The following is a 22,122-nucleotide window of genomic DNA, read 5'->3' as shown; positions in this document are numbered from 1 at the left end:
GGAAAATAACAACAACAATAATAATAATAAATGCAACAATAATAAAAATAAAAATAATAATAATAAAAGCTGACTGAGTGGAAAAGATGGCAGGCAGGGTGTGTGTTGCAACTGTGTGTATGTAGCTACATATATATATATGCATGCATGCATGTACGTGTGTGTGTATCAAACACATGAAGAACACACAACCATGCACACGCCTGCCTTTCCGAACGTGCCTGTCAGCCCTTCCTACGGTTCTCCCATTTTTCGGAGGACTGCAGAGGAGATCCCCAGGTACTCGTGCCCCCACGTCCCCATAGCGTGGGGTCAGAGCGCTGCCCCAAAGAAGGGCTGCAAGACCTTCCCCGCTTGCCGTGCCTGCAAAGGGTGTACGTGCGTGAGGGGAACCGGGGAGGTGGAATTGCCCGTGCTCGCATCTCACACGGGTGCAACATCCGCGCCCTCCCCCCAGCCCGGTTCGCGGACTGGGAGCTCCTTTCCCCAGCGCCCGGGAAGACGGGGGTCTCCCCTGCCCTCCGCAGCACCGTGCCCTCTCCCCCGGCCCCCGTGCTCTCGCCCCCTCCGCACACCTCAGCCCCACCGCCACCCCTGCCGCTCCAGCTGGGCCGCCCTCCTCCCAGCCCATTCTCCTCTCCAGCCCAGGACTTTTCACATCATCCCCTGGCAGAAGGAATGTCTTCCCCCACCCCATCCCGAGCCACCCGGGAGCAGAGCTCTCCCTCTCCGGGCTGCCTCGTCCCTCTCCTCCCCCTCCGGCACCCCGAGCTCCCCGGCCCTCCCCGCCAGCCGAGGGACCCCATCGCCGCCCGGGATGCCCTTCCCCAGCGCCGGGAGAAGTAGGACTTTGTACTCACCCCCTGCCTGCTGCGGTAGCTCTGAGTTTGGAGACCGGCTCTGATTCCGGCTCCATCACGTTTAGTGCATTGTCTCTTTCGGGCAATTTTTGCAGCAATCCATCAGAAAAAGGGGGACAGGCCGGTTTGTGGGTACATCCTTCCCAGGAGCTCAGCTCTCTGCCTCTCTAAGGGGCTCAGCTGTGTCAAAGACACCCCCTGGCCCGGACGGCTCACTCCTTCCTCCTTCTCTTCTGGGTCCTTTTGCTTACACAGATCTTTTAATCCCATTTAACTCCCTCTCGGCAGACTGCAATTACCTTGGGAAAAAGGAGAGAGAACAGAAAGTACACGCTAGGAAGCCAGGCTGGCCCATGGTCGCTGGATTTCTCGCCTCTCTTTTTCCTCCTTATTATTAGTACAATTTCTGTGATCTCTGATTTCCAAAGTCCTTGATTGAAAGTGTTTTTTTCTTAGCTGTTACTTTTTTTTTTTGATTTGGTTGGTGGTTGTAATTATTTTTATTTGCCGTGCAGATGTGCCTCCCACCCCCCCAAGGATCTCTCCTCCGGACTTAGAGAGGAGAGGAAAAGGCAGATTTTGAGAAATGAAAATTATTTAAGGATGTCCCTGCTGCCTCTCTCTGCTGCCCTCCTCCGTAATACAGAAGCACTTACAAAAAATAATACAAAGTAAATAAATAAAAAAAAAAAAAGAAGAAATTCTCCAGCCAGAGGAACAGCAGAGAAATAATCGAGGACCCCTTCCAGTCCACGCGGGGAGCGAGAGAGAGGAGAAAGCTGCACAGGCCAAGCGCTCGCGGGCTGGAGCGGCCGCCGAGGACGATCGCGGCAGCCCCGCTGCGCTCACCTGCCGGGGCAAGCCTGGAGACTAACCCGGCCCAGACCCTGCCCGGAGCTGCTTCAACCCTCCTCGCTGCGGGATGGCAAAGGACCTGCCTTAAAAGGTACCTGACGTGGCTTTTCCCCTTTGGCTCGGCGCTCGGAGGAGGCAGTTCAGACCGCGGAGGTGGCCGAGACCCGCGGGAGGGACCCTCGGCCCCCGGTGCCTCCCCATCCTGCCCCGCTTGGCTGGGGGGCACAGGTGATGTGGGAGTGGGGCACCCCGGACCCTTTCTCCACCCACCGGCAAGGGATGGAAGCTGGAGCCCAAAGGGCAGGGAGGAGGAAATGATTTTTTTTTTATGCAAAGTCTATCATAATAAACCACATCCCAAGCCCACTTAACCAGCCCTGTCAGGAGAAAAGACTTTGCGTTGGCCAGTGGGGATAAAGCCATCCCTTAGCCCCCTCCTCTCCTAGTGATGCAAACTCCCACCAAGCTCCTGCTACCTTGCACACCCCAGTGCTACAGGCAGGTCACTTTTGTCCCCATGCGTGTCCCAGGGCAAAGCACACCCATCAGCTGTGCTCCGAGCCAGGGCAGGGGGAATCGTGAGCTTCCTCACGCAGGTGTTTGGCCCAGAGGGCACCAGCCCTCCTGCCCCCCGAGCTGGGCACTCCTGCCTCCTCGCTGCCTCCCCTCTCTGCACCCCGGTTGCCCCCTCAGCCCTGCTCCCTCGCCCCTTGCCCTGTTTCTGCGCCTCGGACACTTACTTTGCAGCAAGGTGAGAGGCTGTGCAACGTCTCCTTGCAGCCCCACGTTCATTGGCATTCACTTGTCCCAGCAGCTTACAACAACTTCTACTTCTTAAAAATAATAGTAATAATAATAATAAAAAAAGGCAAAAACCCCAAGCCCTTTCCTCCCTCTTTCCCCTTCAGTCACAAGGTGCCTCCTGTGCCGGGAGCCCGCGAGTGCCTCCCAGGCTCGTGGGCCCTGGCAGAGCCGAGGCTTTCTGGCCAGTCCGAGGTTCCCCCAGGTTCAAGAGATAATCCTTCCCCAGGACTCGGGCAGGCAGGTCCCCCTCGGGCTGTGCCTCCGCGCGTGGGTCATGGATGCTGCAGGGATCCAGGAGAGAAGATGGGCTGGGACCAGGTGCTGGGAGGGACATGGATGTGAAAAAGGTGGAAACTATAAGGCTGCCCTTGTCCTTTTAAAGAGCTGCAGCCAGGGGACTCCGCTCGCTGGCTGGGGTGCCCCAGGTATCCGGTTTCAGCAAACATCAGCTAATGAGCAGAGATCCAGCCTCCAAGGGGCAGGTTCAGCCTGTGCAGGACAAGGAGGCAGGGCGCGGAGGGGGACCCAGGACACCCCGACAGGAAGGGATGGAGCAGGGACCGGGCTAGGAGGGACGGAAGCGCTAGGGCAGAGCTGCAGGCAGAGGCGAGGAGCTGCATTTCCACTGCTGCTCGAGGATGGAGGGCTGGCTGCAGGGCACCCTGTGCTGGAGGGTTTATGGTGCAAAGGGCAGGTCCTGCAAGGTGCTGAGCACCCAGAGCTGGTCTGAGGCACCAGTGTGGGTTTGGGCCTCAGACCTGAGATGCCTGGACTCTCTCCTATGAGATATGGGGCCATACCTCCCCCGCGACAGGGGAAGAACCAGAGAGAACAGAAGCATCTCAAACCCAGATATGGGCAATAAACTTAGAGCCCCCCCCCTTGAAAAAATACAGCCATAAATGGGATCAACATTGACCCACCAAGTACCTGGACATGAAGGTAGAGAAATGATGTTATGCTCACTCAGAGCAGAAGGTTCAAGGACCCACTGGCCTGACTCAGCAATGCATGTTTTACTCAAAAAATGACCTCAGAATGTGGCCAAAAATTAAGGTTTCCTCCATAAATCAGACCTCCTGTACACATGACATCTTCTGTTACCAGGCATGCTGAGGACTTTTCTTCTTTAATATATGTATTTGGCTGAGTTGTGGTTGCTTGCAGGGACTGTGGCTTTTCATCTCCCAATCTCTATATGCACAAAATTTTATTCATACCTTTGCTCTGAAGCATCTGCATTTTTACTTTCTTGCTTGCTTTAAAAGATAAAGCTCTGAGCCACATTAATAGAGCACTAATAGATTCGAAAGAAGCAGCATTATGGCTAGGGTAAATAAGCCTACCAGTCTCACTGCCTGCTGTCCTCATGGACACCTTTGAGGAGCGTGCAGCTAAGTAATACACGTCCCCATACTTGTAAGAAGCTTCCTTCTACGCACAGACAAACCCATATCAACCCCCTGACGTCCCAGGAGCTCAGACTACCCATCCAGGACAGCTTTGAGGATTGGGGCTTTAGGGACAAAAGGCGGTCAACAGAGCTTGTCAGAGATCATACAAGATCTCTATTTTCTCTGCTATTCCCCCCCGCCAGCTGTTTTTCCCATGTTTCTCAGTCATTCATTCCTCAGACTTGGCTTGAATATGTTTTTTGAAGTGTTTAATATAAAGCCTTAAGTTAAAAACAGACAAACAAAAAAACCCCCCACTACTTTGCAAAGAAGTGAGTGGAAATTCCTATACTGTTGAACACACCTTGCATCCTCCCGATCTCTTCTACTTCCTATCTCTTCCAAAAGCAGCAGGTATTCATAACCTTCTTTCCCCTTGAAAAGCACACTGGCCACAAAAGAGCAGGGCACTGGCTTTTCAGGCCATGAGACAAAAAAGGACAACAACGTGTTGCAAAGTGGCTTGCTGGAGCACAGGTAGCCAGCAAGCACAAGGACTGGCAACGCTCCAGATTCGTAGCATTGTACCTAGGACCAACAATAAAGCAGCCTTACAACCCCATTCTGCAAATATTTACGCATGTATTTAACTTTACTCAGATGAGCAGTTTCAAACCAAACACATGCATAAAAGCTTTTGTAGCAGGGAGACGCGAATGTAGCCCAGGAGCAGGAGAAAGAGAATTAGTTTAAAACAAAAGGAAGCCCAACGTTGCTGAAGCCAAGACTAGTGCCAAGCGAATTCAGGTTCAAAAATTAGACCTCATTCTTCAAAAAGTGAAAAGCCGCAACATATGATTTGAATAAAAATATATTTAGCAGATTTATTTTTCTTCCCTTCCAAATTTAAATAGAAGCCATTTTAAAATGCTAAATAAATTGAAGTAAATCAGCACAGCAACGGGACATAAAAAAAATGGAACTGACCATTCTAGTTTAATTAGCCAAAATAAGAAACGTACGGGGGAGGAGGGAATACCACCGTACACCAAACGACTTTGGGAACAAGGAAGAGAACACTTGCTTTTAACAAAATGAACCTCTTAAAAAAAGCAGCATGTCATTACTGGTTGAATAAATACAGTATTTAAAATACTCATCTATATTTACCTAGCTTCCAAAAGGCTCAGTACCCACCTCTCCTCCGGATCTGTAGCTTGGTTAAGCATCAAGGCTCTTATTAACATCATTTCATACCTTTGCTCCTCTTGGACGACCAAGTGAGAAGGCGCCTAGGAGCCATGGCAAGCACGCGTTACAGCTGTGCTGCACAGCCGACAGCGCCCGACTTCAAGGACCCGAGCAACGCCAGACGTTAACCTGGGTTTGCCCTCCCTGTTTGGCTCGGCCTGAAAGACTGCAACACTAAATTACTGTACAATCATTTTTACATGAGCCAATTACCTTCGCACAAGTCGGAAAAGTGTCCTGAATCACTCACTGCCCCTAGAACTCACAGGGTATTACAGGGATATGTTTGGATATATTTAGATAAATACCTTATTCAGGTTTAAGACTGTGGCAAGACTAGGCAGAAGGCACAGGCAGCGTGAAACCCAAGGCACAGGAAAAGCCTGTGGGAGGGATCAAACAAACACGAGAAGGCAAGATTGGATAAAGGGCCTTTCACTGCCCTCTGGGCTGAGGGACGAAACCAGCCCAGACTGGGAAGCGTCTAAGCTTCACTGGTCCTGGGAGCCATAGGGAAAAGGGAACCCACCCTGCAGCAAGTGCCACTGCCACGACGCCTTGGGGGAATCGTCCCAGCAAGCACAGGACCCCCGCGGACGGCCTCGCTGAGGGGTGCAGGAGCGTTTGTCACACAGAGCGGAGCTAGCGAGGAAGACCAGATCCGCTCCTGTAAATCCAGTGGCAACGAAGGACTCAGCAAGTCACAGAAATGGGTCTCGCCCCGCTGGCCCACGCACAGACATTGCTATTCAGGTAGTTGCATGGGGTAAGAGTGGCTGTGGTGGTCCCCAGTCCCCGGAAACATCTAGGCAAGGGCTGGCCTATCACCTCTGCTGCAAACGTTGGCAGCCTTGACACCAAGATGCCCCAGAAGAGCTGTTGGCAGGTCTGCTTCTCATCCCTGATGGCTGTGGGGGCATTGAAATGTTTGCACTCTCATGAATGTTCCTACACCCTTTTGCTCCCCTTGAGACCAGACCAGCTCCCTCTTTGACTATATACTAGGGGATTTCCTGAATAGCCCACAGCAGGGACAACCCTCTCGCTCTCTAAAGTCTTGCAGATGTTAGCATCAGCCCCAAGTTCAGCACAAGAGAAACCAGCACCCTATGACCCCACTAAGGCAGTTACGGTCACTAAAGCCCAGTGGGGGTCTGACCTGCTCCACACATTGCCGTGATGCACTCTCCCACGTATGTAATTCCTCCCCGTCCCAGGATCTCCTAATCCCCACAGGGCTTTTCCATCCAGATCCCATGTTTAACAGGATCGTATCGACGCATCTCTCATTACGAGCTCCAGTTTGGATGACTGTGCCAGCTCAAGCCCTGGACTAACGTCCTCCTTGACTCTTGTTGCCCAGGTCCCTCACCTTGTAGTGACCTGGAACATGAGCAGAAACCTGCTAATGAAATTAATTTGGCCGCCGAGAAGTCTCTCCACCCTTGGCAGAGTCAAAGTCTCAGCAAAGGCAGAAACTGGGCTTACTGGGATCCAGTTTTAGGGAATTGTCCTGTTCATTTTTCCTCTGATTTCAGCCAAACACTGCAAGAATAAGAGGTTTCAGCCATGGAGCAGAACAAGCAGCAGTTCTGTTCTCGTTTTAGGGACTGCTGTTTGACATCTATTTTGTGATACAAAAGCAGCTGTGCATTATGTTTCTTTTTCCCAGGCCACTATGGAAAGTATTCATTATACATGAGATGTGCAGAAAGCCAGAAAACCAGATATGGATCCAGGTTACTGCCTAATACTATTTTCCTCTTCTCAGAAGCCTTTTCAACAAACCTTATCCCATTCTGTGCCACAGGCTAGCGGTGACATGTTTGAACTTCTGCAGCCGTTTGATGTAAAATGTTTCAAATTCTTTTCTGGAACACTACAGGCTTTTGTCTCTTGACCAGTGCTGTGGAGATGCTATGTCTGGCAAAGACACATTTTTCTGTGCTTTCCTGCTATACCATCTTATATGGGGCTGCCCAGCCTGCTAAGAGGTAGGAATAGCTGTTAATCATTAAACAGAGCCTTTTTCCATTGGAATGAAATGAAACACAATGCACTGATACAAGTCCAAGCCCACCCTTCCTAAGGAAATGCTGAACTGCTGATTACAACTCTGTCCTACACATCCATCTAGATATTTGGAGCACTGCAGTTTTACGGGATGGTTGTAAAGCAGATGTTACAACCAAGTAGCGTCAAACTGCCATGCAGGCCATGACAGAGCGCACTGGCATGCTTTGACAGGAAGATATTACAGTTCCTATGGCATAACTGTCTTTATTCAAGGCATCAGGCAGAGCCTGTCTGGTTTTGGGATCATCCCTTTCTATTTCTTTTGTTTGTCCATCTGTTCCTAATCTGGATTCAAGCTGTCTCCCAGTTTGGGATCTGTTCAGTCACTTGGGCTACCAGAAAACACAAAAGAGTCAATGATACTCAGCAGCTCGAAGCACTGTCCTCCAAACAAAACACAGGACCGGGCTGTTCCACAATCCTCACACAGTGTGGTGATCTATGCTACATTTCAAACTCCACAGTGGATAACCAAGTCCAGTTGCCCCCTTTCACCATAAAAATCAATACCATCACACTGGGCTGTTGCACATGCACGAGTAACTCTTCCAGTCTGGAGGTTTGCTAGTTAAATGCAGTAATGCATCAGCAAGCACACTTTTCCCACTAGTGTGCCAAATGACCCTGTTTGGTTGGGGTAGATGCACATGTGCTATCCTGGGTAAGTTCAAGTAACATGATCTTTCTCTAAAGAAACAGAACATCTTTTCTTCATGAAACAGAACCACCCTGAGAGCGCCTTCACCTGTAACAAAGATTTACATTACACCAGTACTAAAACGCATCTGGTGAGCTAAATGATTTCTGATGTATTAAGGACAACTACTACAGCACATTATTATGACAGAAGGCATAAGCCAGTGATTTAAAACTTAAGTCAAAGTTCTGCAAGTCCAACATGCACATTACATAAGAATTTTAGGCAGCACTGCCTACTTCTTGTGTGATGTAGGCTTTCTGGATCTGCCGGTAGCACTGACGGCAGGTGTGGATCAGTGCTTGTGCTAGATTCCCTGCAGGTGCAGTACAGACTCGATTCAGGTACGAGCAGTAAGGCTGACTTGCTCTGAACTCGTTGGACAAGTGCTAGGCCCCTGGCAGGCAGCAAGCTCTGGAAGTTACAAACTACTCAGTCAAGCTGTGTCCTTTCAGAGAAGAGTTGCTGTTTGCTCGAAGGAATCAGGTGGCTAAACGTGAAAACATGGTACTTAGGCCAGCCACAGACCATTTGCACATCCAGCAAACCTCAACGCTGAATTCAAAGGGAAGGTCCACCACCACCAAAATCAGTGCGAGATCTTGGCCTCTAAAAGACTGCAGAATATAATGCCTCTGCATGATACAAAGATTTCTTGCAAGATAGACAGACTGAAGCTAAGCCTCCATCAGATGTTGAGTAGTGTCAGTGGGGAGGGGAAAGGAAGAAGAGTTTAGAAAAAGCCAGAACAACTTTTTGTTATGACACAGTATTACAAGAACACTACTTAAAACAGAGCAAAGACATTCCTGCCTTTCCAGGGAAACAAAAAAGAAAACAAATGTTTGCTTCCAAGTAAACAAAACATATTGTTAGTTTCTGATTTTGATATCGAAAGTGGACAATTGTCGCTTCCAACTGTTGTAGGAAGGATAACCACTGTCTGCAACAGGTGCTGGGCAGGCCCGTAAGAGCAGCTTACCAGTAAAAGTGAAACCACACCTGAGTCTTAAGACATTAAAGAGGACAGATAGGCAAGTGTGGATTTCTGATCATACCCGGCTTGTGTCAGGAAGAAATATAAGTGGAAATGGTAAGTCCAGGTCAAAACGAAGGAAGGCTGAGAACAGACACAGATGAGATGAGCAGCTTGCGGACTCCACCCTGCACTGGGCTCACTAACAACTCTGAAAGAACCTCCTACGCAGAGACACGGAGACATCTCCTTGCATGCGAACACTCTTGTATTTTAAGCAAAGGCTTATACTCCACAAAATTCTGAAGTATTAACACTGAAACAACTGTAATTTGATTTGTGTGGTCTCAGAGTAACTTTAAGACACACAAAAAAAAAAACATAAAAGGGAATTCCTTAATTTAATCTAAACTAAAATTTACTGATATGACACCATTTCCTCCAGCAATTGTATTCAGCTATGCTTGCAACCAGGTGTCCATCACGATGTTTTGGAGCTCCCCAGGCTTCTGATGGAAAGTGATGTGGTTGGTTAGCAAGAAGGTATTACCTGGTTTAACAGCATTTTGGTCCAGGACATCGCAGACATAACTGGCAGGGCTCTTCTGAGTCTGAAGGCAGTAATGTGCAAAGTATCACACATTAACCTGATCTCAGCAGAACTCAGGTTTGGTTTTCACTATCCCAGTGACTTGCAGGGTGACCTCAGGCAACTTAAACCATTGCTTTTGGGCTGTTATTTCCTCATCTCTAGAGTGAAGCTTGTCATATAGATCATCTTATACATAAAGAGGTTTAAGACCTTCAAATATAAAGCACTGCCAGTGAACTGTTATTACTTTACTATGCAGTTGGCAGCAACCTCTCCTACAGGAGAAAGTGTAAATCTATTTCCCAACCAGCTTTTATATTCACGACAACCTGCCATCATCCAGATGCACAGTTCATTAGAGATCATTTAGTTTTATCTGGCCATAAAAGCCCATGTAAAAAACCTGCTGATTGAGCATGCAATTCAAATACCTCTTCTGGAGTCCAGTAGACAATTCCTAGTGCTTTATCTCCATTGAATGAAATGCAATCTTTGCCACTCGGAGCCAAACAATGCTAGATTTCTTCATACTTCTCTTGAATTGCTAATACATAAAACAGAAACACAGCCCATTTTCACAGTGAAGTTCTCTTCTGAAACGGCCAGTATATTAACCAAGAGTATACAAATCTTCTTCAAAGCCAGCAGGCTCTTTTCCTTCCAAACACACTTCTTCACATCTGCTCACTCTCGCTCTCTCTCCACTTCAATAGTAATAGTATTTGGTAAAGCTCTCCAAACTGGAGCCATTGCAGAAAGATTGTATTTACTAATGTTTGGGTAAGAACTAATAAGAGACCTGGTTGTGTCTCTGTTCCTCCAATTCGGAAAAAAAAAAGTCAATATTTATACACCCACCAGTGAAATAAATCCCCTCTCCCTGGAGGAGAGGGAAATAGAATGAAGTGATTGAAACAGACTTTTTGTTTTGAGAGCTGGGAAGGCTTTTTGTTCCTTTTTTTTTTTTTGTGATTTAAATGCAATTGTATTGCACAGAGTGCATCAAAGTAACTTCACAGTAGGAGCTTCCAGTAAGGACCAAAAGCTTGGGAGCCTTTGCATGCTGCTCAAGCCATCGCTGTATCTAACAGAAGCAAGGCTCAGGTATGTCAGGGGTTGGAGTGCCTCTGTTCCCACTAAAAGCCAGCTCAGGATGCACTTGGCTCAGCCCTGATTCAGGCTGAACCCTCAGAGAAGTGGTTAACATTCCAGCAAGTTAGATGTGGAGTAAACAATTTAATCAGCACTGTTCTAGCCCTCCCAAAAGCTCATCCAAGGTCTGTCAGGGCCAACCAAAAGACTTGCATTGACTTCTCAGGCCTTTAGAACATGCTCCGATTTCAGTAAGACTTTCTGCTTGTAAAAACCCATGGCAAACTTCAGCCTTTCCACTGTACTGTTCCTTTGAAAAGAAACAGGCTACGGATAAGAGATTTGCTTTTTGCCTGTGACAAACTGCTTTGCTGGTCTTCCCCCTCCACCCACACTTAGGCTCTAGGGCTTGTATGATTCATAAACCCTTTCATTAAAGCAATAATGAGAGCATTAGGTACTCCAATCCCACCAACATGTCTGCTGAAGGTAGTTTCCCTCTGCCAAAGGCAAATCCTACCAGACTACACACCTAGACTGACTCTCGTACAGCTCTGCAACGCTCAAATTTCCAGTGTGAGCTACTTCCATGGCAGCCAACCGCAGTATTGTGTCTGCAGCACGATTAGCATCTCTGCACGGTGCAATCCTACCTAAGAAAGTCACTATTACTGTTGTATTAAATTGCTTTCAGAAAGGACTTCTGAAGCCTTTTGCACAAGATATCTAAAGCTGGTATAGGAGAGAAGGTCACTGGGATGTATTTTACTCTAGACTGCTGGAAAAACATTTTTTGGACTAGCTACTAGAGCAGGCGATGTATCAGCTCTCCTCATGTGGCTTAGGAGGGTTTAAAGGACCAAAGCTTTTCGTGATGTAACTTGACAGAGTACCACTGATGGCAGCCTAGCATCCCCCATTCGCCACGTAGAGAACTGGGAGCAGGTTTGTAGATACTTGCAAATAAAAACAAACACCATGAACGCTCAATAGAGCCATCTCTACCCTTGGGGGCAGGGGGGAAAGGGGGGGGGGGAGGGAATGTCAGTAAAGTAAATCTGACTTTACATTACAAAGCACATCAGGAAGATAAACACAGTAAGTTTCCTGTTATTTGTTAAATTGTCTCAGTCCAACTATGGCCACTTCCTCCTACTTCTAAGAACACGTGGACAGAGGATCCCATGAACAGCTTCAAACTAGCAAGCCAAATCCACCACACAAAATCCACCGTTTCCACTGCTCAAAGTTGCAACAGAAGAACTGCAATGAACTTCCATGAGTTCAGCTGAAACTTATATTCCTCAGACAGCGCAGAATCTGGCCCTTACATATTTCAGAAATGTGACTACGGGAGTAAGTCCTCATTTGTAATACCCAGTGGCATCACTATAGAGTAGCGATTGTAAGGACCGCATCAAAATGTTTTTAAGCCTGTTTCCTATCTTCTCAAATTCTGCGGGAGTGAAGAAGAGCCTTGTCATTGACTAGGGTTAGATCAGGGTCAAGTTCTACACTGCAAAACCAAGAGAGAAACAGTGTTTACTCTCCAATTTCCCAGAAAACTGTCAAATCCCTCTTCATATGGAACATCTCATTTGTGTGTCATTTGCAAACTTTTCCACTGGCAAACTCATCATGCTTCAAGATTTTCTTCATATGAAAACTAAATTTCTGTGTTATCGAAACCATCTCATTTCATATCAAGCCTGAACCTCTACCTTTCTTCTCTTATATTGTTTTTCTCTAGGATTTATTGCAATCTTACATTAAGCTTTTTTTGTTTGTTTACACTAGAAAGGCAGCTTTTAATCTCATTTGATTGCTCAGTGCATCTTAAGAAACTCTTCTCCAAATGGTCTCTGTCTCTTTCCCCATCAATCCCAGCTTTAGCACACAAGCCAGACCAAAATTCACTGCAAGACTTGTGTTAATAAGCAGAATGGAATAAGTGAGACCGTTTAGCACTTTACACCTTCAAAGACTCGCATAAGCAACGATGCTTTGGTAATATTCTCCCCAGTGGCTGTGCCCCAGGCAGGGAGGGGGCACAGTGCACCTGATAGCCGCTCTGTCCAACGGCTAATGCATGCTCAGTACTCAACTGATGTGGGTAATGTGGCTCCCACTTGAGCCTTCCCTAAAATAACAAACACAAAACACTGAAACCAGCCACCCCCATCAAACACCCGGTAAACAGGTCAGGAGTACAAAAAACACTTTGATGCACCGAACACGCCCTTCATCAAAGCATCCTGAAAGCACTTCGCAATTATTAATGTGATCCCTGATTCATCACCCACCCACACAGTTTTCCCTGATTTACCAGCTGGATATGCAGAAAGCCCCAAATACTGAAAGGCGTGATTCTGAAAGAGATGCCCGAGCAGTCACAGGTTCCCCAGAAATCCCTGAGCGCTGTGCATCTCACCCCACCTTGGAAAAAACACAGACCACTAGTAACTTGTCCCATCCCAATCGCGGTGAGTAGCAAAGCAAGGGAGAGAACCCAGGGCTCCTGCTCCGCAGCCCCACGAGTCCACAGAGCTTCAGCTCAACACACATTGCACTGAGTATTGCAACACACACGCCTGGCCTGGGTACACGGTCAGCAAAGGGACCTTGTGGAGAAAATAAACAGTTTCTCTGTACTCTTCACCCCTTCATCTCAACCTGTTTTTTTTTTTTCCCCTGACATACCATTATTAAACAACAGGAACAAACTAGTTTCTGTGTAAAACCTTTCCCAAAGTAGCTAGAAGATAGCAAGAAGTGCCAAGATTTCCATTTTCCTCCTTTTTCTTTCTTTTAAGGGGAAATAACATTGAATTAAAATATTTGTAAACAGCACTAATCAGCATTTTATTTTATAGCTTTGATTTTTTTTAGTTTATTTTTTAATCCAACAAAGACCACCCTCTCCCCCTAGGAATACTAGGAGGGGACTATGCTGAAAATTATAGATTCCAGAGTTTGCAACAGAACCACAAAAGCTTAATTATAGTTATTGACATACCAAACACCCACTGAAGGCTTAATCTTCCCTTGGCCAGAAATAACCACACAAAGTGAAGGTAAAAAACGACATCAAACAACCTCAGCTAGGGACAGCTTATTAAAGCACCGAAGATATGCCTCGCTTGCCTCCCCATATCACAGCCTAAAGGAGACAGACGGGGGGGGACAGTCGCTGTCGTCCCACAAGCAGACTTTTAAGCTGGGTTTTATCTCCCATAAGGTAGGTTTGCCCAGGTTACCCCTTCCAAATGTCTCGCTCCAGGACTGTGACTTCGGTAAAGGCCAAAAAGAGCTCCCAACTCTGCTGCGAGATTCAATGCTTGCGTTCATCGCGACCGTGCAGTGCATCCTCGCTGTTCCCCGAGCCCCATCGTCCCCGGGGACCGGCGGGAGGCAGCAGCAGGAAGGGCTCTGCAGGTAGAGGTGTGACACCCACGGGAATTAGCACACGTCTGGACTGCTCGGACGCAGTCCTTCCCCGGCCAGCCCTGTTTGCTCTCGGGCTAGGTGCTGGCAAGGCGTGAAGGGACAGCGCTTGTGGGCAGCTCGCTGCCCTCTGGGCAGACTCCCCGCCGCCAACAGCTGCGGTCAAATCAAAGCCCGAATGTATAAAGCGATGCTAAAAAGGTTATAGAAAGTGGAAGCAGCAGCTGGGGTGTTCAGAGGGAACCTATGGGAAGCCAGCGAGCACTGGCCCTCCTGGAGGGATCCCAGCCTTAGGCGACTGCCACGTGGCATCAGCAGAGCACGCTGCTAAGGGCCCAGCCCGCTCCGCAGCTATCGGTGACTTACGGCCCATCCTGCTGTGCTTCTCACGGGGAGCCCCACGAACTGCGAACACCATCTTGAGACAGCCTCGGAAAGGCAGGGAAGCTCCAGATCAGTAAAGCAAATCAGACACAGGCAGCAGCAAGGACCTGGTCACTGCCGGAGCGAAAGGCTGATTCAGAGCTGGAGAGACAAAGCACAAAGCTACTAGAAATGAGCCTGCCACCAAATATGTTCATTCACTTTCATTTTATCGGCATGGAAAGCCCCCATCTCCCCCCCAACCATGAGACAGCATTTGAAGGGATGGAGAAGGCTGTTCAACCTCGGCTACGTTTGCCCGACAGCCTTACGAGCCCGTCACCTCCTACGGCAGTCATGTAGCCGTGTGCGCGCAGCGGCTCTCAGCGCTCTTTACAAACAACAACGGGCTGGACCACAAAGCCCTCCCTTGACTTGGAGAGGGTGCATTCATGCAAAAACCCACAAGGAAGCTTTTAGGACCTGCAGGAGTAAGCAACTGACCACGGGGACACGTTTCACATTCGCGTCTAGCACCTTGCACCTCTCCTGCGTGGCTGTTAAAGACCGTGGGCACAAAGGCCAAGGGCCAGACGTGCTCCACCCCAGGCTGCACTCAAGCGACGTAGCTACAAGGACAGCAAGCTCAGGTGGGCCAGAGTCAGCCCTGATGCTCCTAGCCCCCACACTTTGGTTTTTTCCACCAAGTGACATTGCCCTTGCCCTGTGCGCTGTAGAGCACGGATGTTATCTACGCAGCTCCATCACTGGTCCCTTCCCAACAGCCCGCAGGTTTCAACATCGTATCTGTTTTGTGCAGCGGTGCTCACGTGACAAGCTTTGATGTGAGCTGTTTCCTAGCCAATGCACACGGTAGACAAAAAGCTTTTGTAAGAAGGGAGAGGTCTGAATTAACCCTTTTTTGTAGTGAACTTTATGGCTGGTACATCCAGGAAATTTGTCACTTAACAGCATGGCCCAGTGCCCAGCATATATCCTTGCTGACATGTTATTTAACAGGTGGCACATCTGCAACCCGAGACACAGCCAAGAGGCTACAGTAGAACTTCTTTAGAAGGGATACAGCCAATGCTGGGCAGAGCAGAGATCTTCCAAGGAGAAGTGTGGTGCCAACAGACACCTAGCTATGTGGCTACAGCAATACTCAGCACTAATTTACAACAGCAGTGAAAGAACTCTCCTTAAATGTGGAGCAGAGAAAGAAAACAGAATAAAAGTCAAATCTGAGTGGACTGGTTATTGAAAACAGCAATACCATACTGATTTGTTTCTCATTTCCTATGCACCAGCTTTAGTCTACTAAATCGCTACAGAATTCACTGGCGTTATTCCTAATTTTACAGTAATTTGGGAGAAGAGGGGACAAAGGCAAGCAAACAAATCTAATTGCCTTCACTATTTTGTTTATCTGGTTTTTGTTCGGGCAAACAAAGAGGATGTTCAGGTCCAAGCTGACTGTAGAGCCCACAGAACGCTTTTACTCAGCTGATCTCTTTAAAAACAGTTTGCAAATTTGGCACCCGGCATCTTCAGCCACTACCATTTGCAAGTACTTTCTTATCTCCATCTGGTCACTATAGAAACTCTGGTGACTTCAGTTACTATTGCTGCAGATTAGTCAACTCGCAAAGCCCCTCCAAAAGAGCAGGAAGTCCTCCAAGAACCAATCCCTTGGTCGTAAAAAGAACAAAGCCAGGAGCAGATTAATCACTAGATGTTATTTCCAGTGCAAAAGTCCAAGCAGAAAAGTCCCGATTTTAATAACAAAGTTATACATTCTCACCCATCCACACCAACAGGCTTTTGTTCTTTGTGCCAGAGAAGAACACGCTGAGCAGAAATGTAAGTAATATGGCAAGCTGTATGAGGAGGGCATGCTGGTGGAAATAAATAGCAGAATATGGACCATGTGAACCACAGCCAACCGATATTGCCACATTTGGTTGCCTTCCCTGTGTCAGCCAGCGTCTAAGATTTCCCACTGCAGCGTGAGCCAGGCAGCAGGACTCCCAGGCATCGCGTATGTGTAGCCGAGGAGGAGGAGGAGAAGGAAGAGGGAGTCCAGGCGTGCAACCCCAAGCCACTGTGATTTTTAGTCAGGAGCAAAATACCAGCTGGTTGAACACAGGCATGCCAAAGAAACTACAAACTGAGCTCACCTAAACCTGAAAGACACTAAAGAAAAGGTTAAGATCACAGGATGTGAAGGAATCTGATGGTGAACAGACATGGCTATCTCCACGTGCCTGGGAGAAGTCTGCAAGCCTGTCTCAGCGATGCAACGTGGGATTGGACAGATCCCAAACAGCCACCTGAAAGAAAAAGGCTAATTTTAAGTGTCACCTGTCCTAAAGTGCCAAAGCCAGCAGAGCAGCTTTGGGGAGCAGCCTAGACGTGATGCTGATGCAACGCCAGTAAACCACAGTCTTAGTCTTTGTAAAAATATCCTTAAAAATACGACTTCTAAAAGACTCAGAAGCAGAAGGCAAAGAAAAGGAACCCCAATTTTATTATCTTTGTCACATTATGGGCATGAATTCAGGCCACGGGGAAGCTGGCATTGCCAAGCATATCCCTACCACACACCAGCACAAGGCTTCCTGACTCCCAGGTGGAAAGAGCAGCTGGGAAGCTCGGGGGAGCCTCACACAGGGCTCTGCATGGAGCAGGTAGGACAGATCGATGGAGCATGTCCTGTCCCACACTCTACCCCAGGCCTTGCTGCCAGCAGAAGCTTGCAGAGCCACTGCTTAATAACCCGTATCCTGAAGCCACCTGCTCCCATTCTGGGACTCCTGAATAAAGCTGGCCCTAAGAAAAAGCTTGGATTCAGACTGGGTTAGTGTCTTTGCATGCTTTTCTGACCCTTGCTGTGCCCACTGACTTGAACGCCTTTCTCAAACACCCTGTGAGGTTTTATGATAATGGTTTAATGGTTCAAGTCACAAAGCTTGAGAGTTTGGGAATGTTTCTCAAAAGTTAGGTTACTGATTGCATTTGTGTTTCTAGGAACACAATGGGCTGCCCCATAGCACTGAATTAAAGATGGATTTGGATGAACCTGTTAGTGTCAGGTGCAGACAAGAAAAATGGTGCCTAAGCAGTCCAGGAGTTCTTGCTCAGTAACCATAGCTGTTATAGTGCCTACTGTACAAGAATTTGCCACTAAATTTTTCCAGCTTAACTATAATAAAAAGGATCTTTCGTTTTTATTTATATTATTATTATTTTCCATCTACACAGTCCTTTTTTCTGAGCAGACTCACAAGGAGCAAGGGAAGGTAGGAAAAAGGGAGAAGCCAATGCAAACAGTCTGGGAGAGACCCTTTCAAAATCAGAAGTTTCAAAGATTTCCCTTTAGAGCGTCCTTCACCCTCATCGCATCGGGGAGGGAGCACAGAGGAACCAGGTCACTGAATCCAAGGGAAATTCAAACAAACAAATCTCAGCTGAAACCCCTGAGGTTAGTATGTCATGATCCCGTTCCAAAGGGGAGAGTTTCTCCTAAGCTTGACTGAAACGTGAGCTCGATGAGCTTTACATAAACTGAGGGGGCAGAATGCATTAAAGTGCTGCCCCACTTGCTTTTAAAACATCTGGGGTGAAAAAAAAAAGAAAGAAAAATTAGAAGGTGGGCTTGGATACCTAAAACACTATTTTACAATGGGTGAAAGCCAGGAAGGGAAAAGAGTGACAGCCCACTCTAAAGTCATGCTGGAGACCAACCTGCACTTTGGCAAAGGCTTGGGGGTCTTCCGTTATCTATAAGGCTCTTAAAAAACCAGCTTTCATTAACATAATGGAAATAAACTCCTTCAGCTCAGTTTGTAAACACAGATGGTGGCTACGCACTAAAGCCAAAGATTTTAAAAATGACTAGTTCAAGGTACTTCCCTTGCAACCGCAGAACAAACCCCCTGTTTCAACAGCTTGATTTTCCAAAAGCACTGCACATCTGTAATCTGAAGAACCCAGAAATTTTCCTGTACATAGTAAAGAGCCCCCTACACTTGAAAATATCTGTTTTATACCATGCTACTTTCCCCATCTTTTCCTGTTCATCACAAATTGTTCTCTTCTGGTTGTAAAACATTGATGACAAACACTGAGCATCACTAGGGATTTTAACAATCTCATATCCCTTTTTCTACTCCACAAGATACCTCTTTTTCACAATGACAGCTACACGCGATCAGCACAAAAGCGCGCGCCCTAATAATACAAAGTGATCTGGTTCCTTTCTGCAGTTTTCCAAAAAGAAAAGAAGCGACAAGTTAAGATGACTGCCATTTCCATGGGTTATTGCCAAGGTGCTGTTCTCCCCACCTCCCCTTCCCATTGCAAATCATTCACACCCAAAACAACTGGATGCTCCTCCTGGTTTGACTGAGGTGGCACAGGGAGGATGTCAGCCCTGATAAATGATCTGGCTGGGTTGGGAGACTCCCCATTCCCTCCTGGCTTCCTGCCCTGCCTTTTAGCCACCAGACAAACACAGGCTCTGGAAGGGAAGAGTTTCACACAAAGCAGAAAATCCAGCTCAATTTTCCACAGCCTGTGCCTCTGACTCCCAACCAGTGGTGATACCGCAGGACCTCGCATGCTGGACGCGGTCCTCCGGCCGGGCTGTCATTGTCACCCTCACTAGACCGAGCACGAAGGTGGAAGCTAACAAGGTTTTGCACTGCACGGTTCTGGGACTGTCCTGCGACATCACAGCATGCTCCGAAAAGTCTTTTGGCTCACGCCAGAGCTGGGGTTTTGCCTCCAAATATCGGCCCATCTCATTCTCACACGCAGTTTGCATTTCAGCCTGACGCAAACCAGGTGTTTCCTCAGTAAAAGGCTTGGCAGCTGCAGAACCTGCAGTTTCTGCCTGATGTGCTGTGGTTAGAGCATCCCAGAACAAGCACTGACCAGAAGCCTGGTTGCTTCCAACCTTCTCCTATTATTTGACACGTTATAAGAGCCCACAGGTATCCAACTGCGGGCCTCACTGTGCTCAGGCTGGACAAGCGCAAAGAGGATGCTGCCAGCACCGAAGACTCCAGTTTAAATTTATAAGACAAGGGGAAAAGAGAGCTCCAAGAGGACACTAATCCCAGATCACACAGCAAGCCAGCGCGCAGCTGTGCATTTTGCATCCCAGTTCCAAGCTCAGTGCCTCTACTTATGGACTGAGCAAGCTTAGAAACAACCTGACCCCAGACAAGCCCAGCAAAGCCTCCCCAGCACACTTGGGCTTTTTGGTGGATTGAGCTGAAAGAGATGCACAGTGGAACTTGCTCAGGCCACTCAGGAGTATCGTATCACTGTGACTTTTCCCTGCTTTAACATCGTTAAGCTGTATACATGCAAGTCTGGCGGGCTTCATGCACATCAGCAATGCGCTGAAGATAATGAGTGACCACATATTTGCCAATTTACTTTGGGATCTTGTTTTTAATAAGTCTGCCTGATAGAAGCTGATAGCTCTAGCTTTGACCCACTCTCCTGGAGTAAACTTCACTCCCAGTGGCTAGAATATTTAAAGAACAGCAGCAACAAAAGAGGCAGTGAAATACAAACTAGAATTTGTTCCACCACCACAGAATCAAAGCTGGTGTGAATACGAAAGGCCGAAATTCTGGTGCTGCGGGGAGCAAGTGTGCCACAAAGCTCCAGCCATTAATTGCATCTTCCCTCAGAGCTCGTGACAGGGCATTTGGCTTCACCACAGGTTCATTTACTCTGGGGACAAGCAAAGAGTTCATCCACGCTTTCTTGCCTGCTAGACGTTCCTTCCTCCCTGTTCCAAATTAATCAGAGTTTCTGCTTGCTCAGCAGAAATCAGATGGGTCTGCTTTAAAAAGGGACAATTAGGAATCTCTGCTTTTGCTGGGCTTCTTGCTTGCCAGGTGAGAGCAATATTAAGAAAGCAGAGGTACAACTGTGGGGTCACAGGAGTCTCCAGGCAGCCAGCAAATTTCTCCCTGGGCAACGGGACAGGATTTCTTCCCAACATAATACTTTCTCCAGGCTCATTTAACCTCGTTGTGCAGATACCCACCAGCAGAAGCGTGTGAGTGACAGTCTCTAGACACGTGTGCCTGGGAGGAAGAGGAGGGGGTGCTCCCCCCCCCCGGGGAATGCCGCAGAGCCTATCTGTTTGCTCAGGCTTTTCCTGATCAAAGCGGGAAAGGCTCCTTCCACTCTCGGAGCTGGGGAGGAAAGAGCTATTAGTGCTGCTGGTGTTGCTTGTCAATGCAATTCCTCCTTTGTGTGCGGCGTTTCTGAAGCCGCTCTTGTAAGGCCACACAGGGACGCGTGGTCCGAGACCAGAAAGGGGAGAAGGTGGGGGAAGGCAGCCAGGATCCCCACTCACCTTCCTGGCTCTCGTAAGCCACCTCAGGGCTGCAGGACACCACACTCCCTATCGAAGGACGCAGGGGATAAAGGTACTCAGCAATTCAGAGTTAATCAGTGCTTTTGAGAGTAAACACAGAAATTAAGACAACAATAATTCAACCACAGGGAGGTACCAGCTCACTTACAGTCACAGAAGCACATGAAAACACCCATGAAACAATAAAAAATTACCTAGGTTGCTATATAAATATTGTAAAGAAGTAGAGGATTGCTAGAAAGCTTCATTCTTATTCCAGAAATCCAACTCCATCCATGAATTGCTAAATGTGAACCTGCCTTTAATTATGAAAGGCTGTCTCTGGTTAGTGCAACAGTTGGAGCTGAACTTGTCATGAACTAAAAAGGATTCAAACATCAGCTGGAGAAAAATAACAAAAGAGAAAGCCTGGAAGGGTTGTTTTAACGGACCTACCTTTGCATTTCATGACTTCAGCAGACTTTGGTTAAGTCCCCAGACAAAGGAAAGCCCAGTGTTTGGGGATTTCGCCACTATTCCCTACAAAAAGGAAACGGAAACTCTCTCCCCTTGCCCAGAGCTCATTGCAGAGTCTCCTGCCTGCGCTCGCAGCCGTCGCCCCCCTGCTCGAGGGCAGCGAGCCCTCGTGGGGCCGGGGGAAACGCTCCGGGGCGGAAAGGCTCTTCACGGACAAGCACAGCTTGAGCCATGGGTGCCCCCTTGTGACTCCGGCAGTAACGAGCCCCCTCCCTGTGGTCGCGGGACCACCCCGACTCACCAGGCGCAGGCAGCCCGCGCGCTGGTGCTTCCCGGCCAGCAAGGCCGAGCACCCACCTGGGTGCGAGTCCCACAGCCTAATTTATTCCCCCCCCCCCCCCCAAAGCACAGCTCTCTGTTGCTCAAGCTGCAGCAAAAAGGGTTTCAGAAAACGCTGCAGGTGAAGTTAGGCACTAGGAGAGACCTTGCCACGAGGGCCTGGGAGACGTCGCCAAGCTGACCGCGCTAAAGGAGACGGGAGGTCGGGCTCCCTGTGCCAGGGCTGCCCCACGCCCGCGGCTTGGCCTGCAAATGCATCCTCCTCCCGTCCTCACCTTCCTTCCATGCTGGCTGCAAAGGCGCCGGGCCCTTGGGTGCTGGGTCCGGTCCTCTGCCCGATGCTGTGCCGTCGCCAGCTCACCTGGACAACCGGATGCCGCCTCCGGTCTCTGCCGGCCCCGGCCGGTTCTGAAGCAGGCGAAAGCCCTAACAGGAAACCCCAGCACTGCCCAAATGGAGAAACACCCGCTCCATCGTGTTTTCTGGAAGATGCCTGCTACCACGGCAGGCTGGAAAT

General features: G+C 48.4%; 1 protein-coding gene and 1 long non-coding RNA gene across 5 annotated transcripts in view; one reads left to right on the top strand and one right to left on the bottom strand.

Moving 5' to 3' along the window:
- The window catches only part of LOC112991371 (collagen alpha-1(XXVII) chain), a 187,934-nt gene extending 166,586 nt beyond the window's left edge, over positions 1 to 21,348 (bottom strand). The window contains exons 1-2 of one of the 4 annotated variants that reach the window (XM_064523662.1): positions 21,246 to 21,348; positions 861 to 1,159 (exon numbers count right to left, since the gene is read on the bottom strand). In XM_064523662.1, the coding sequence (XP_064379732.1) occupies positions 861 to 916 (56 nt within the window). In that variant the 5' untranslated portion in view covers positions 917 to 1,159; positions 21,246 to 21,348. Of the gene's footprint in view, positions 1 to 860; positions 1,442 to 1,709; positions 1,786 to 2,455; positions 2,930 to 21,245 lie in introns of those variants that run through there. The other 3 variants (XM_064523660.1, XM_064523661.1, XM_064523663.1) reach the window with 3 other exon arrangements.
- On the top strand, positions 712 to 17,637 carry LOC135330374 (uncharacterized). Its single transcript, XR_010392363.1, has 3 exons — positions 712 to 842; positions 1,376 to 1,806; positions 11,729 to 17,637. It is a non-coding gene; the product is annotated as an uncharacterized LOC135330374 (long non-coding RNA).
- Positions 21,349 to 22,122: the final 774 nt, after the last annotated feature.

This window comes from Dromaius novaehollandiae, chromosome 20 (genome assembly GCF_036370855.1).
Source record: "Dromaius novaehollandiae isolate bDroNov1 chromosome 20, bDroNov1.hap1, whole genome shotgun sequence".
NCBI classification, from domain to species: Eukaryota; Metazoa; Chordata; class Aves; order Casuariiformes; family Dromaiidae; genus Dromaius; species Dromaius novaehollandiae.
The sequence above is the reverse complement of the archived record's forward strand: the minus strand, read 5'-3'. Positions and strand labels throughout refer to the sequence as shown.